Source organism: Nycticebus coucang, chromosome 11 (genome assembly GCF_027406575.1).
Source record: "Nycticebus coucang isolate mNycCou1 chromosome 11, mNycCou1.pri, whole genome shotgun sequence".
Classification (NCBI taxonomy): domain Eukaryota; kingdom Metazoa; phylum Chordata; class Mammalia; order Primates; family Lorisidae; genus Nycticebus; species Nycticebus coucang.
The window spans coordinates 94,886,222-94,902,702 of NC_069790.1; the positions used below are offsets into that span (position 1 = coordinate 94,886,222).

The 16,481-nt window shown below is 35.4% G+C and overlaps 1 protein-coding gene across 1 annotated transcript; it reads right to left on the reverse strand.

Annotated features, from left to right (window-relative positions):
- Positions 1–3,148: 3,148 nt before the first annotated feature.
- Positions 3,149–9,854, reverse strand: NDUFA5 (NADH:ubiquinone oxidoreductase subunit A5). Its single transcript, XM_053553866.1, has 5 exons — positions 9,759–9,854; positions 9,396–9,440; positions 7,454–7,570; positions 7,180–7,245; positions 3,149–3,465 (listed from the first exon to the last, which is right to left on the reverse strand). The coding sequence occupies exons 1-5, from the start codon at positions 9,777–9,779 to the stop codon at positions 3,364–3,366; spliced, it is 351 nt and encodes a 116-aa protein (XP_053409841.1). The 5' UTR covers positions 9,780–9,854; the 3' UTR covers positions 3,149–3,363.
- Between the last annotated feature and the right edge of the window lie 6,627 nt (positions 9,855–16,481).

The following is a 16,481-nucleotide window of genomic DNA, read 5'->3' on the forward strand; positions in this document are numbered from 1 at the left end:
AAAGACAATGTACTATAATAAGAACAGTACAAATCCATTCTCTCATTCATAATGTTCAGTGTCTTCATTTCCCCATTAACTTCCTAATGGCCAATGTCATTTTTAAGTCTTCATCTCATTTTAAAATAGATATTTTACTAGAACATTAAATACTTATTATATGCTCAGATAAAATTGGCTTAGCTTTAGTTATGACTGTAAATAACAGCAAATGCATTTTAATCACATCCATGAAGAACAAAGAGGGAAAGGAGGTATAAGGTAAACACTAGGGTGAGTTTTTTACCTATAAGGTAAACACTATGGACAGACAGGTGGGGAGGTGTGCAGACAAGTTTTTCTAAATACCCACTTCCATGTCCAAAATCATAGTGTATCTTAAATTCTACTACTACTAAGAATTTCATTGATTTTATTTACACACTTTTATTTACACACATTGATTTTATTTACACACTCCAATTCATGATACACTGACCTCCATGTTAAAACGGTATGAAAATACTAAGTTTAGGAATAGAGGCAAGAGATGGAGGAAAAAAAGATAGGTGGGGTAAGTACCTCAAAATGTGACTTGATATCCACTATATGTTCTTATTTTATCAACAGTTTGTTGTGAAGATGAATTTATACAACTCAATCTTAACATAAGAGCCTAACTTAATAGGTTTCTTGGGCAGCCTGTAAGATTGTGAAAGGTTAGAGTCAATTCCAAAAATAAGAGTCATTTTACCATATCATTTTCCTTTTCACAACAAATCTATGCATTTTCAAAGGACTTATTATCCAAAATGACTCCTTTTTCTCTTGAAACATTTACCTTTATTTATCGTAGCATTTATTTATGCAATATACATTCTTTTCTGTGGTTTTATATTTACAAAGTGCCACCTAGTGGCTTTATAAAAAATCAACCATTTCAAAGTATTTCCCATAGTTATTCCAGGCTAAAATGAATAATTTTTTTTTAATATTAGAATAATTCAGAAAACTAAGGACCTGAAAATTATGCTTTGCAAATTATCAACGTGTATTAAATTTGGATTATAATGCCTCTTTGTAAGCTTGTCCAGAAGTGGAAATATAGGTCCATTGTCCCTTTTCTGAAACCTTTTGAGGTAGATGTATTCTGTAAAAGGGAACATGGGACACACACCTTATGTAACACCTTCAGTAGGTCTGGGAAAATAGTCCAGAACCAAATACATTGATATTTCCATAGTAGCATAAGACCACAGATAGCCTTATATCAATTCAGGTCAAGTTTGCTGCCAATGAGTTAGGAAAAACTATTTTCTGTGATTTTTGAAACTTGAAATGTAGATGAGGAATTATGGAGCTGTTTTACCCAGAAAAGAAAAAATCCACCCCTTCAGTTTATAAAGCTAAACATCGCTTTGAAAATTATTATTGATGACAAGACATGCCAAGTTCAGTTTATATTAACTCCATGGCAAATTGAAAACAAATTTTTAGCCTTGGTTTTGTTTCTATGTGTGATTTGCCATGTTCTAATTCATCATTACTATGTTCATTTAAGTATGTGCTGATGGTGCCATGCTCAGCCTGAATCTCTTGTATAACTCTTACACACTGTCAAACCTCCTTTGACATGAAATATGAATAAAAACCAAACTTGTGTTAAGACACTGGGATTTAAGGATAGCCTATGCTAAGTCACTACTTTTCTAATTTTCTTCACTGTCTTAAAGTATTAATTTATACTATCAGTAGTCTTTCAGATAGATTCCTCCAGTCCCCATCAATAAGCCAAACCCCTTATCATATCCCCACTTTGATTTCCTGTGAATCGTAAAATAAAACCTCATCCTCCTCTAAACCCAACTCCTAGCTATCACTTAATTTGATTTTTTTCTCAAAAACTAAGCATTACTAAACTATTATACCATAGGCTATGAACTCATTCAACATTGACTTTTAATGAAAAGACAGCACTCAGCAAATGCAAAAGACAATACACCCAGCAACTTGATACTAATATTTAATTCTACAACCCTGAATTTACTTGTGCAAGGTGTTAACTTGTTTGTTTATATAACCATGGTAGGTAGGAGGGAAAAGGTAAAGCTGATACTAGCCTATCAGTAGAAATTTTCCTATGCAGACCTAGTTGAATTTCTCCCTTTGAAATTAGACACATTAATAAATACTGTTACTGGCTTAATTAGCTTCACCCCTCTGGCTACAGTTTAGGATTAAAAAAATACACAATAAAAGATAAGCTCTAATTCTGAGGAAAAGGCAGGGTGACAGGAGAGTGCTGGAGAGTAAAGGGCTACGATGAAACCTGAGGCCTGACTGCACACAATCACTGTTACTGTTGGTATCATGTTTATTCTATTCACATGATAGACTTGTTCCTCCTGATGTAGGAAGGATGGTGCTTTACTGCTGTAGGACGCCATACGTCCTGTTTGTCTAGGACATACATTACCCTTATGAAGTTATTAATAATTTCATCCTCAAAATCATTCAAGGTTGAATGATAAATTACATGGTTATCCCAAATACAAGCCATTTTCATCCCAAAGGAAAAGAATGCCCAGAAATTAGAAATCTTCTCCACTAAGTCCAGGTGTAGAAGAAAACAGGGAGAAATGAAACAGGCCATTCTGAAAATTACTCAAGTTAGTGCAGAAGGTTCTCAAAACAATGAACATCTTTGATTAGAAGAATCATTTGCAAAGTGATCAGAATGCTTAATCTGGAAATGTATAGGAACAACTAGAAAAAGACAGAAGGAATAAAAACAATCAGGTGTAAGACTGTGTGGGTAGCTGGGATGGCAGAAAGAATGACAGAATAAATTGCAATACTTTTAGAAACCTACCTCATTGACATTACCTGGTTATGGGCAACATGAAGATCTTTGCTCACAGGCAATATTAGTCACAATTTCAAATTTTACCACTAGCTACTTTAGCTATTTTATCACATTTGAAAATATTTGCTCTTACCACTTACCTATAAATTTGTTTACACAATAATTGCCTTTTCTTTTTGTCAGGATATTTAAAAAAATGAAATGACATATTGAAGATACTACTAAAGATTTTACTTTTCTTATGTCCTCTGCATTGAAGACCTATAGAAATTTTTCTAATTAATTTTCCAATCTTCCCATAACCTCTGTTCAAAGAAATATCATCTTTGAAATAATCTGTGACTCCTTTACAAATCAAAAACTGATTCACCAGACCTTATTACCATAATCATCAATTTTAATGAGTCTCTTAAATAGGTTTTCACTTTGATAATGTCACATAATTTAGACACATTTTTTAAATAAAACATTTAATTACATCAATTTCCCATCAACCCACCAAAGTCATTCAACAATGATTATATTGGCCATTTCCACTGATTGGCAGGAGCCTCTTCCACTAACGGCTCCCATGGCTTCCACTGCATCATTTTTCTTGCCAGACTTAGTTCATGTTCAGCCTGTTAATAAATTTTTTTTAAAAGATCATTTGATTTTATTGTTTAACAGATATTTATTAGAGCAAACAACTGAAATCTAACGATTAGAGCTACTACTTTCATATTAATATCACATGACCTATTCCACCATTAACTGTGGAGTATTATATATTGAAATTACCTTAGTTCCCACAGCTACACAATCATAGTAAGAAAAGATATCTTCTGATTTCTTCTAATTAGAGTACAAAAGTTTAGTCGGTGAGCTTTAGATCTTAATTTTGTTTCTCTTTCTTTTCTGAGACAGAACCTCAAGCTGTCTTCCTGGATAGAGTACTATGGCATCACAGCTCACAGCAACCTCCAACTCCTGGGCTTAAGCGATTCTCTTGCCTCAGCCTCCTGAGTAGCTGGGACTACAGGCACCTACCACAATGCCCAGCTATTTTTTGGGTTGTAGTTGTCATTGTTGTTTGGCAGGTCCATGCTGGATTCGAACCCACCAGGTCTAGTGTATGTGGCTGGTGCCTTAGCCACTTGAGCTATAGGGCAGCGAGCCTTAATTGTGCTTCTGAAGTTTTTTGAGAATCAGAAATATGTCTCTCCATCTATGCCAGTGGCTTACAAACTTCATTTTACTGTTGCTCACAGTAAAAAAATACACTTTACTATGGAATCCACAATACACAGTAAATAAAACTAAAAACATTACTATCTTCACTAGCAGTAATATATTCTATTTTCCATTGTATTTTTTAATGTTAATCACAGTATTAATAAATTTCATGACCCATAATTGCTTAAGACTCAGAGTTTGTAAAATAGTTATCTGTAGAATGCAGGACACAATAGGTATACAATAAATACTTACTAAATTAATTTCTTGATGAGATTATATTTCAATATTCTTTCAAACACAATTTATAACATATTTAACAAATATATTTCAGGTAATTCCTTTTTTGTTTGTTTTTAATGACAGGGTCTTGACCCTAGAGTTTAGGCTATGGTGCAGTGGCACAATCATAGCTCACTGTAACCTTGAAGTCCTGGGCTCAAGTGATCATCCTACCTCAGCCTCCTAACTTATTTCATATTTTTTCTACAACAAAAAAGACATATGACAAATCTAGCCTGCTTAAAAGATGATTATTATTAAGCGCCTGTCAAAATGTCAAGAAGGAACTCAAAAACAGAGTAAGTGCTTGTTATACCAGATGATATTATTCTCCTGCAGTTAAAAGGCAATGTCCCATTTATGCCAGTGCTCAAAAGCCAAACTGTAGCAGCAACTACACAGAAACAATGAATTAAAGAGTAAATAAATAGAAATCGGAGTAGAGCCATTACTAACACTGAAATGAGAAAATAATTTAAATACTAATAAAGTATTACCTAAGGATGGCTGTCTCTCTGACCACCTTTTGCCTTGGGTCTCCTGAACATCCATGTTTTCTCTAAGGCAGTTTATAGCATGAGGTGGGTACCTATCCCTTGGGCACCTGGACCCAGCTGTATCTGGCCCATGCCACCCATTTCCTCTCTTTTCTGACACTGTCTCTCATACCATCCATCTAGAAATGAGGCTATCTAACATGGTAACCACTACCCTTATGTGGCTACTGAGCAGCTAGTCCAAATCCTGTAAAATACACCCCACATTTTGCAGACTTAGTATTAAAAAAGGAATGTACATAGTAAAATTATCTCAATATTTTTATAATTATTATATGTTTAAATGACAATATTTTAGCTATACTGGATTAAATAAGACAAGCCTCCACTTATACAAGAAAAAAAACTACAGTTTAATTTTGTTTAATCTGAATTTGAATGCTTTCCCTTTGGTTCTATATAGATTGTAGAAATAAGTAGGCTACAGAGGTAAATAAGCTAAAAACACATTATTTTGAATATTCTGTAGTTGGCTTTTAAATCATCTGCAGTATTTTTGTTATGAAAAACAGTGAAACAGTGAACATAGCTCATCTTAATAATAGCTTAAAGTAGTAATGATCAGGTTTTTTTCTATGCCTTAAATTTAGATAAATTATAATATTGGACTAGATTTATACTAACCCAAGGTACATGCTAAAATGAGCTACTGAATAAATCCTTTTCATCAAAATAAAGTCTTACTCCCTGTGTTTTACTTAAATTAAGAGCTGCTTATATAGCAAAATGACCTTTTTTAATGAAACATAGCTGACAACATAGAAAATAAAACAAAAATCAAATGCTAAATAACATTTTTTGGTAGAAATTGTTTCTCGTAAAAGTTTTAACATCATTACAGAAAAATTTAAGAAATAGAGAAAAAAGCCTTCTGTTGTATGACTAATGATTTGATTAATATGTTTGTTTTTGTTTTTGTAGTTTTTGGCCGGGGCTGGGTTTGAACCCTCCACTTCCTGCATATGGGGCCAGCACCCTACTCCTTTGAATGATTAATATGTTTGTACAAACCACACTTTCCATTTTCTTGTTATTTTATTAGCATCAGTTATTTCAAGTGAAATTATTAGTCAAACATCCTTACATAATTTAAGTTAAATCCTTGATACACATTACTAAACTACTTTCCAAAGGGGTTAATTTAGGCCCAGTGCAGTAGCTCATACTTGTAATCTTAGCACTCTGGGAAGCCAAGGCAAGAGTTCAAGACCAGCCTGAGCAACAGTGAGACCCTGTCTCTAAAAATAGCCAGGCGTTGTGGCAGGCATCTGTAGTCCAACTACTTGAGAGGCTAAGTCAAGAGGATAACTCGAGCCCAAGAGTTTGACGTTGCTGTGAGCTATGATGCCATGGCACTCTATTAAGGGTAACAAAGTGAGACAAAAAAAGAGGGTTAATTTGTTAATTTTTAGTGCCACAGCAGTATCCCAAAACACCACCTTTGAAAACACACATCTATGCTAGTTTAATTTAATCAAGGAAAATTATCCCTTTTTAAAAAAAGTAGTACATTTCCCCTCATTGCTAGTAAACTTTTAAAGTATGTTCCTGTATTTTATAAATTATAACAATATTTTTATATATGATTTGGTTTTAATTATACTTACATATTTGAACATTTTTTAATAAAAGATACCTTAAACAAAATTAAACTGTAGTTTTCTTGTAAAGATTTCTAAACATAATAATTTAAGATTTACATATCTTAAATATAATTAATGTTAATAATTTTTCCAGTCCCCATTTCTCTTCATAATCATGTTTATATCTTACTATTCACTATATTGTTTGTCTAGTTAGCATTTGAGAAACAATGTAAACCCAAGGTCTTAAATATACTGTACAATTAATTGTTAACTTGGTCAAAAGCTCTAAAATCCAAAAATAAAAGTATGTTTTATTATTCAAAACATCTGCATTTTTCTCTATTAAAATATGCCATACTCTTAGAATAAGCTATTATATCTAAAAAGATAAAAACTATTAAAATGACAGTAATATTGAACGAATTACTAATTTAAACTAAAGAGAGCAGGCTGACTAATCCTGAGAGTATGATACTCCAAACTTCTAACAAAGCCTCACAAATTCATCTACAATCAATTATATTTAATTGACATACACATTAGAAGTACCACATTTTCTGCATGTAACTAGTCTTATAGTTGATGAATTGATATAAATAAATTTAATTTCCTTTCTGTATGGAATGTTAGTTTTGTGTTTTTATATAAAATGAAAATTTGAAACCAAACACCTAAATATTCAACTTTTCTTTACCTGAAGAATCACCTCTTCTATTTGGCCACCCTGAAGTTGGTCTTCTAATTTTTTAACATCTGGTTCCTATTGTTTCAGGAAAAATGTAAAAAAAAAAAAAGTTTTAATGTACAATATCTGAATGTTTCAATATTCTACATTTTTAAAATTCATATGTAAAGAAGGGTTTATAACCAACAGTTTTTCTTATATCATATTCTTACGAAGGTTTTTACTAATTATTTGGCAGAGGATAACATAAATTCAAGAAGAAAAAACTGATTTAGCTACTTACTGCTTTAACCATAGCCAGCTTCTCATTTGTAATCTGTTCTGTGTACTTTCTATACGCTGCAGTTTTAGGGATTTGCTCAAGAACATCAAGAATCTTTGTATACAATATCCTTAACCTCTGAAAAGACAAACCACACAAATTTCCATAGGTTAAAATGTCATCAAAGATTTAAAGGAATACTTTAACAAGTCTCACAGACCAAAATAAAAGGGCATACCCCCCCAAAAAAAAACCCAAAACAAAAAATCACATACCTGCTTTTTTAAAAAGCATTTAACTTTTCTTTAAGATTTAACTTTTCTTCATGCCCTATCCACACTCTTTACAGCTTAGGAAAAAATGTGAGTATAAATATGGAAAATCTTTCTATAAATTGTATGTATAACAAAAATTGTACATAAGTCAATAAAACTTACTGCTAATGACCTTTTTCAGAAATCAAATAATTCACTAAATCAGTATTTCTCAAATTGAAGTTCTAGACACTGCATATTCTTCTTCCCCAATTTTTCTTACTCAAATGTCTACAGAAATAAATAAATATACATATGTATGCATTAGATCATCAATATGATCAAATTTAAATGAATATAGTAATAGACTCAGTGGACAAGCTGGCACACACCTACATGCCCAGCTACTTAGGAGGCTAAAGAATGATGATCGACTGAGCCCAGGAGTTAGGAAGTTAATGCAATTATTCACAAAAGTGATGATAGTGGCTAAGAAAATGGTAGCAGCAGATGAGGTGGTGAGAGAGTCAAAATCTGGATATCTTTTTAAAGTGGAACCCAGAGTTTTTACTGAAATATGTATACCAAATGTGGAGTAAGAAAAAAGGAAGAGTTTAATGATTTCAAGGTTTTGACCAGAGTCAAAACAATGAAACTGCCATTAGAGAGGAGCAAGCCCCAGGGAAAGGCAGGTTTTAGGAAGAAGATGAGGAACCCCATTTTGGACATGGTAAGTTTGGGTTGCCTGTCTAATTCAAACATGCAGATGTCCACTTGTCCAATTAAATATACAAGACTTTCATAACGGAAGAGGCCAGTGTTCGATATGGAAATCTAAGAATTTGAAGCGGTATAGGTGGAATTTAAAACTCTCAGACTGGGTCCAGTCATCAAGAGATAGCAAATATAATAGAGAAAAAGTCAAAGAACTAAGTCCTGAAGAATTCCAAAATTTAAAAGTAGGGATAAAAGTACTAACCAGAAAAACAAAGCCCAGTTAACAAAGTGCTTGATGTATAGAGACTCAAATGTGTAAAATACGGGTACTGGGTCAATTAAGAAAAGAAATAAGAACTGACCACCTGATGAAGCATCATAGAGATCACGGGTGACTTTGAAAAGAGGTTTAGCCAAGGTTTGACTAAAGTGCTTCAAGAGTGAATAAAAGAAAAAAAATAAAAACAGTAGGTACAGATAACTCTTTTTGAGTTTTACCTGTAAGGGGAAATAGAGAAATGGGTCAATTATTGAAGGGAGGAGAAGATCAGGGTTGTTTTATTTTGTTTGGGTTTTGATGGGTGCATTTCTGAATACTGATGGGAAAAACCTAGCAGAACAGAAAACGGGGCAATTGATAATGCAATATCTTCAGTAAGCTCAACTCTAGGAAATCTAGGGCACCCTAAGCAGAAATTGTAGCAGGAGACGGTGGGAAGAAAGGCAAAAAAATGTAAATACAGATTTGGGAGGGCACTGACAGCACATATACAAGCGAAGTCACGAAAATGACAAGGAAAAAGTCAACAAGAGTGGCACGACAAAAAGGTCATGGCAAAGGGGGTGGGGCATCAGACCAACTTAATGGATAGATACTGTCTTTGGGGCTTGAAATATACGTATCCCATTAACCTTGCAACGGTTAATGGCTGCAAGGTCGCAGGGTTCTAGTCTTGGGAATTTAGAAACCGTGAAACAGAAGAGGTACATACCTCGTGTGGAGTCTCACATACGGCCAATCCCACAAGGCCAGTAGTCTGTGCAGAAACAAAACACGATTCATGCCTTTTATTATGGTTTCCACGCGTCCACTATGCTAAGGAAAAGCAAAAGCACAGCCCCCCTGCCAAAAACTGGTCTAAAGCCAGCTAGCTACTCTGTCCCGCCCGCTGGGAGCTTTTTTTCTGCCTCTCTAAGCAAAGCCACTAACCTGGCCCTAAAGGCATTGCAGAACCACAACCCAAAAGGAACCGCCCGCCCGCGCCAGTTACGGCAGCTGGCGGTGGGAGGAGGGAGTATCGGACTGATTCTGCCCTTACAATCTAAACTCCAACAGTGACCTCCAGTCCTCTCACCTTCTTCAGCGCACCCGCCATGACAGCGCCAACTGGACCACGCGCAGCACTCTGGGAACCTCGCTCAGACCTGCTCAATCGTCCACCGAGACTGCCGCTCCGTCACCTTGGAAACAACTTGGCTCCACCCTCTTAGGATCCCCGCAGGAGCTAACGCTTGGCCCTGCCCATCTCAAAGAAAGAAAATTGACGCCTGCGCAATGAGTACGGAAGCGTTCGCCTTAGACTGGAGGAAGACAATTGCGGAAAGGGTTGTGTGTTAGGTTTCTTCTGCCTCGGCTCCTGTCTCTCCACCGCTGATGGCCTGTCCAAGGAATGGGGGAGACACTCAAGACTACCAAAATATTCCTCTTACATAATCATTCTAGGAACCTGCACTCTGCTCAACCTTTGGCGAATTTCTCAACCTTCCTCAGTTTAGCAAAATGAGGATGTGAGGGATCGCTCAGCTGAAAAGTTAGTACTTCGGCACAAGGGTATCAGTATTCTCGGTGTTAGGAACCAAAGCCGAATGCAGTGAAAGACCATTTCAACGCTTTTTTCTGTTTCATTTGCTGAAGTACCTAGTCCATTTCCTAATTATCCCCGTTGAAGTGTTACTACTTTCCCCCTACTTGCCTCCATAAATATCTTATTGAGCACCCACTACTACGTTTAAGTTACTGGATATACTTTTCCATGACGAGATCTCATATACTAGAATTTACAGAATTTGAAGAAAGCATGCATTGATACATAATTTGGTAGGTATTCAAAAAAATTTTTTTGTGAAGTTCAGTGGTAGTAATTGAATTAACCAAAAATAGTTGATGACGAATTTAAAAACCGTGAATGAGAAAAAGTACAAAATTTCAGAACATGTACAAAAGAATAAAGGTAAAAATATAAATTTTCCAGGTTATTTGATATGAGTGGAAAGGCAGATTTTTGATTGATAAAATAAACTGGTTAAGGTCATGAACGACCTTGTTTCCATTCAAAAGAATTTGAATTTTACTTTGTAAAGAATGGAAGCAATCAGATTTTCGGCATCTGGCAACAGTTGAGGAAGATAAGCTGGAAAAGGTGGGGCATGATTAAAGGCATGAGACTAGAAAAGGAACAGAAAAGTAAACCAAAAGCATGCAGAAGAAAGGAAATAATAGAGATTAGAGCAGAAATAAACAGAATATTGACAGAGAAAATCAATGAAACCATAAGTTGGTTCTCTGAAAAGATAGACAAAATAGGCAGACCTTTGGTTAAGGTTTAAATTACTTTTGCCAAGACACATATTAATAAAACCAGGAGTAAAAGAATCATCACTAACAACCTTACAGAATTAAAAGAAGGACTACTATAAACAACTGTGTGCTAAAAAATTAGATAAGACGAGTATAATGGGTAAATACCTATGAAGACACAACTATCCAACTCATGAAGAAATAAAAAATTTAAATAGGTCTAAAATAAGTGAACAGATTTAATTAGCAAGCAAAAAACTTATCCAGTATAAAAAGCCCAGGCTCAAATGGTTCACTGATAAATTTCACCAAACATTTAGCTATTCTAAAATATAGAAGAGGAGGAATTACTTTGTAACTCATTCAACAAGGCAAGGGTTACACTGAAACCAACCAGAAAAAGAAATCACCAGAAAATTTCAGTCCAATATCCCTTGTAAATAGATACAAAAATCCTATTTAAAATACTAGCAAAGTCTGGGCATGGTGGCTCACACCTGTAATCCTAGCACTCTGGGTGGCCGAGGTGAGTGGATTGCCTGAGCTCAAGAGTTGGAGACCAGCCTGAGTCAGGGCTAGACACTGTTTCTAAAAGTAGCCAGGCTTTGGGGTTGGTACCTTTAGTCCCAGCAACTCAAGAAGCTGAGGCAAGGGAATCACTCAAGCCCAAGAGTTTGAGGTTGCTGTGAGCTATGATGCCCCTGCACTCTACCAAAGACAACAAAGTGAGACTGTCTCAAAAAGAAAAAAAATACTATTCTTCTACTAGGAATAGAAGAGAAATTTCTCAACTTGATAAAAGGCAGTTAGAGAAATCTCACAATTCGCATCATACTTGAGCGTGAAAAACAGAATTCTTTACTCAAAGATAAGTACAAGAAAGAAATTTCTTGAAATTTCTGTTCAACATTGTATTGGAAGTGTTAGCCAAGGTAATTAGTCAAGGAAAAGACTGAAAAATGCATACAGAATAGACAAAGAGGTAAAACTGTCTCTATTCACAGATGCATAATCTTGTATACAGAGAAATTAAATAACACACACACACACAGAGATGAGGGGAGCTTTTAGAACCAACAAATTCAGCAAGGTTGCATTATTCATGATCGATCAGGGTCAACTTAGGCTACCACAAAAAAATTCAAGTGATTAGGTGGTTTAAACAACAGAAATATATTTCTCACAGTTGTGTAAGATTAAGGCCAGCAAGGTAGATTTCATTCTAATGCCTTATCTCTTGGCTTATTGGTGGCCACCATCCACTAATCCTTATATTTACCTATTTTTGTGTATGCTTGGAGTAGGAGGTACACAGCAAGCTCTCTGGTATCTCTTTTTATTAGAACACTAATTCCATCATGAGGGCTCTACTCCCATGACCGCTCTAAACCCAGTTTTTCCCCAAAGCCCCCACTCCTAGTACACTGTGGTACAAACAGTAGCATATGTTTGGGAGAGGGATAGTTCATGCTATAAAGCAGATGTGCTATCATCCACACTTTATTGTTCCATTTTTAGAGTACAAGGAGTAGATGTAGCATAATTCTTAAGGGCTCTAGTATTTTTGGAATTGTGAATGAACACTGGCTTTGAAAAAGTCACCAAGTGCCTTAACCCCTACTAAGAGAATCAAACTTTGAAGTTTGAAGGCAGGTCTTGGCTTCTCCTGTCTATCTAGTCCTAGAGGGTGTCTTGGACCAATAGAAGGCTGTTTCATCTATGCTGAAAATCTGCTGTTTAGTGTAGCCGCCTTCATCAATGATCTTAATTGATGGTCTTTTGGAGAGCTTGTTGCAGCTTCTCCATCAGCACTTGCTGCTTAATCTTGTACTTTTATCTTACAGAGACAGCTTTCTTCCTTAAACCTCATGAACCAGACTCTACTAGCTTCAGTCTTTTCTTCTGCAGCTTTATCATCTCTTTAAGCCTTCATTGAATTAAAGAGACACTTAGAGGGCCTTGCTCTGGGTTAGGCTTTTTAAAATATTTTTTATTTAATTATTATGGGTACATAATAGTTACATGTCTTTATAGGATACATGTAATGTCTTATATTGGCATATAGTGTGAATTTATCAAACCAGGGTGATTGTGGTATACATCAACTCAGGCATTTATCATTTCTTTATGTTATGAACATTCCAATTCCACTTTTAGTTATTTTAAAGTAGACCCTAACATTTTTGATTATAGTCACTTATTTGTACTATGAAATATTGTTCATTCTATCCAACTAACTACATTTTTGCACCCATTAACCATCCCTACTTTATCCTTACCCTTCCAATGCCCTTATTAGGCTTTGATAACTATCATTCTCCTCCGTCTCCCTGAGATCAATTGTTCTAAATATTTAGTTCCCATATATCAGTGAGAACACGTGAGGTTTGTCTCTCTGTGCTTCACTTATTTTAATTAACATAATTTGCTCCATTTCCATCCATCTTTTCCATTCACGTCATATCTAATCCACTTCTGCAGGAAAAAATGCTGTTCCTCTCCATTTAAAAGTGAGAAAGAAAAATGATAAAAGGCAAAGATGCTTAAGGAGATGAAAACAAATGTTTTATTGGATTAAAATGAATAAACGTTACTAATATAAACAATAAAAGAATATACTAATAAATGAAATAGTGACAAAACAATAATAATTTTTAAAAGGAATAACTTAAAGGAATTTAGAAATAGATAAATTTCAGTATAAGAAAAAGTTTCAAAAATCATGAAAGATATCATAATGTTGATATGAATTGTTAATCTAATTCAACACAAAATAACAAATGAAATAAATAAACAAGATAAAACAGGGAGGAAGAAAATAGCTAACATATAGGAGGGACTTCAGAAATGTGAGATGAAGAATATGATCATTTTTTAAAAACTTCAAATCCCAGCTGCTCAGGAGGCTGAGGCAGGAGAATCGCAGAAGCCCAAGAGCTAGAGGTTGCTGTGAGTCCTGTGACATCACGGCACTCTACTGAAGGCGGTAAAGTGAGACTCTGTCTCTACAAAAAAAAAAAAAAAACTTCATAAACAGCTAAAACAATCACTTGTCAAACTAACGTAGAGTGATCGCTTAACTCTGAAACCGCCACAGGTACTGGGGATCCTGGGAACCTGTCTCAGTCACCAGTACTTTGCTCCAGTGGCCAGACATATTGTAAATAAACAAATTAGTGAACAAAATTACCAAATGTGATTATTTTTCAAGAGGCAATGAAGTGTGTGCTGTGATAGAAGAGTATCCAGAAGGAAGGGCAGGAAAGCCTTTCTGAAAAGGTGACTGACATTTATGCTGAGAACTGAGTTTTAACAAAAACAGGAGTATTCCAGCAGAGGGACCAGAAAGGACAAAAGTACTGAGGAGGGAAAGTGTGGCTGGGGTAAAGGGATGAATAGCAAAGGTGACAGCAAGCTAGCTGGAAAGATGATGGGAACAGTTAGAATATGGCCTAGTAGGATCTAATTATGCTGTTAAACAATTATCCCTCCAGTTGATGAATAGGAAGAACAAACTAGAACAAGGAAAGCACAGAAGAAAAAAATGGTTGGAAAACCACTACAGTAATCTGGGCAAAAATAATAATGGCGCATACTAAATTGTTGACAATGCAAGTGGAATTGTATAATTTGAAGGTAAAATGCAAAAGATTTACCACTAGATTCGGTAAGAGAGGTGACGGAAAGGGTAGAACGAAAGATTGCTCCTAGATTTCTGGCTTTTGCAACCAAGTAGGTAAAAATTCATCCAAAACAGTTTTTTTTTTTTTAAAGAAGATAAAACAGGTTTTGAAAGTATAAAGAACAAACACAAGTATTAACCAATTTATACACTAGACTCTAGCGACTGGAGAGTTAAAATAAAAATAGTAAAACAAAGAATTCAAGAATAAAATCATGCTGGACTCAGTGGCTCAAGCCTGTAATCCTAGTACTCTGGAAAGTCTACATAGGAGGATCACCTGAGGTCAGGAGTCCCAGACCAGCCTGAGCAAGATCAAGACCCTGTCTATACTAAAAGTAGAAAACTTAACCAGTGTCATGGCCTGCTCCTGCAGTCCTCAGGAGGCTGAGGTAGGAGGATTGCTTGAGCCTAAGAGTTTGAGGTTGCTGTGAACTATGATGATGCCAGTGAACTCTAGTCAGGGCAATAGAGTAAGACTGTCTCAAAAAAGTAAGAATAAATAAATAAATAAAATCAGAAGTTAATAGAAGAATGGAATCAATGTTAAATCCCATCATGAATAGTCAAACAAAGGTCTTTGGTATACAGCAGCTACCAGTAGCCAGCAGGTATCTCCTTTGTTATCTTTCTAAGGATGGGGTTCACTACATTAAGATGAATGAGAACTGAGGTCCCTGGGTAATTTCAGGATCAAAAATATTTGACCAGAGGGATCTTTTTAAAAAATAACTTTAAAGCCAAAGACTGCCAGATTGCTCCAGCTGACTTTTCTTCCCACCCTCAAATTTATCAAAGCCTCCTTTCTCAGCAGATTCCTCCAGAGGAAAGCAAACTGAGAAGTCATGTTTGACCAGGACCCTGGGCAAGACACCCAGACAGGAATACTATATAAGGAGATATGCCAGCACTAGAGACTGACAGAAGGAAAACAGACTGGAAAACCTGGAGCAATTACAGAAGAGAAAAGAAAATTGGCAGGGTACTGCCCCCAAATTCTGACTAAAACTATGGAAGTTGTTATAAAGGTATCACAGAGGATTTTTAATTTAGTGTATAAATTTCACACCTTTAAACGATCAGTTAACATTCTGTATATGAATCCCTATATGTTGAAAAGCTGGGTACATTTTTTTTCCCCCAAATTTCATAGTCAACATAGTTATAAATCTCAAGAGATCCTTTATTTGCAATATAATATATAATATGCAATATATACTGTAACAAGAAATAGTTCCGTGAATCACATACATTCCAGCTACTTTTACTTTTCCCATTATAATGTAATCTTGTAATACAGAAATATTATAAACCATCCAAAATTGCCTCTTTATTTTTCATAGAAAGCTAGTCTTAAACCATGACGTCCTTTTACCAGAAGGTGGTGCTAAAGAGACAGATGTTAATGGAACTCTTGTACCTTCAAGAGGATAAAGAGCTTTTTTTCTTTTAGATGTACTGACAACTTCATTTGGAAAAACACAACGAACAGTACAACATAAATGAATTTGGGCTAAAATATTTTAGATACATCAAGATATCAAGGGAGTGGGGGATGTAGCCCAGGAATTGGTTAGAACTCCAAAAGAGCCGATCTGTATTTAAAAAGTCATTAGTAATATCAAATAACAAGATAAGGAGGCCTTGGTTACATGGCCCTCTATGACCTCAAAATACTATTTCGTGCATTTTTAATAATTGGAGAACGTATGAGACTGACTTAAGAGGCCATGAAAGAAGGAAGGAAATGGGGGAGTCGTAATGTTGTCATCAGCGCCTGAAGGAAGGGGAGTCAGCAAAGAAAAGGGACAGGATGCA

Excerpts from the sequence above, each read along its gene's own strand:
- NDUFA5 (XM_053553866.1), bottom strand. The coding sequence starts at position 9,779 with ATGGCGGGTGCGCTGAAGAAG. Across the intron at positions 7,571-9,395 it reads TATGTGAGACTCCACACGAG|AGGTTAAGGATATTGTATAC; the intron begins GTATGTACCTCT and ends TTGTCTTTTCAG. Across the intron at positions 7,246-7,453 it reads AGCTGGCTATGGTTAAAGCA|GAACCAGATGTTAAAAAATT; the intron begins GTAAGTAGCTAA and ends CTGAAACAATAG.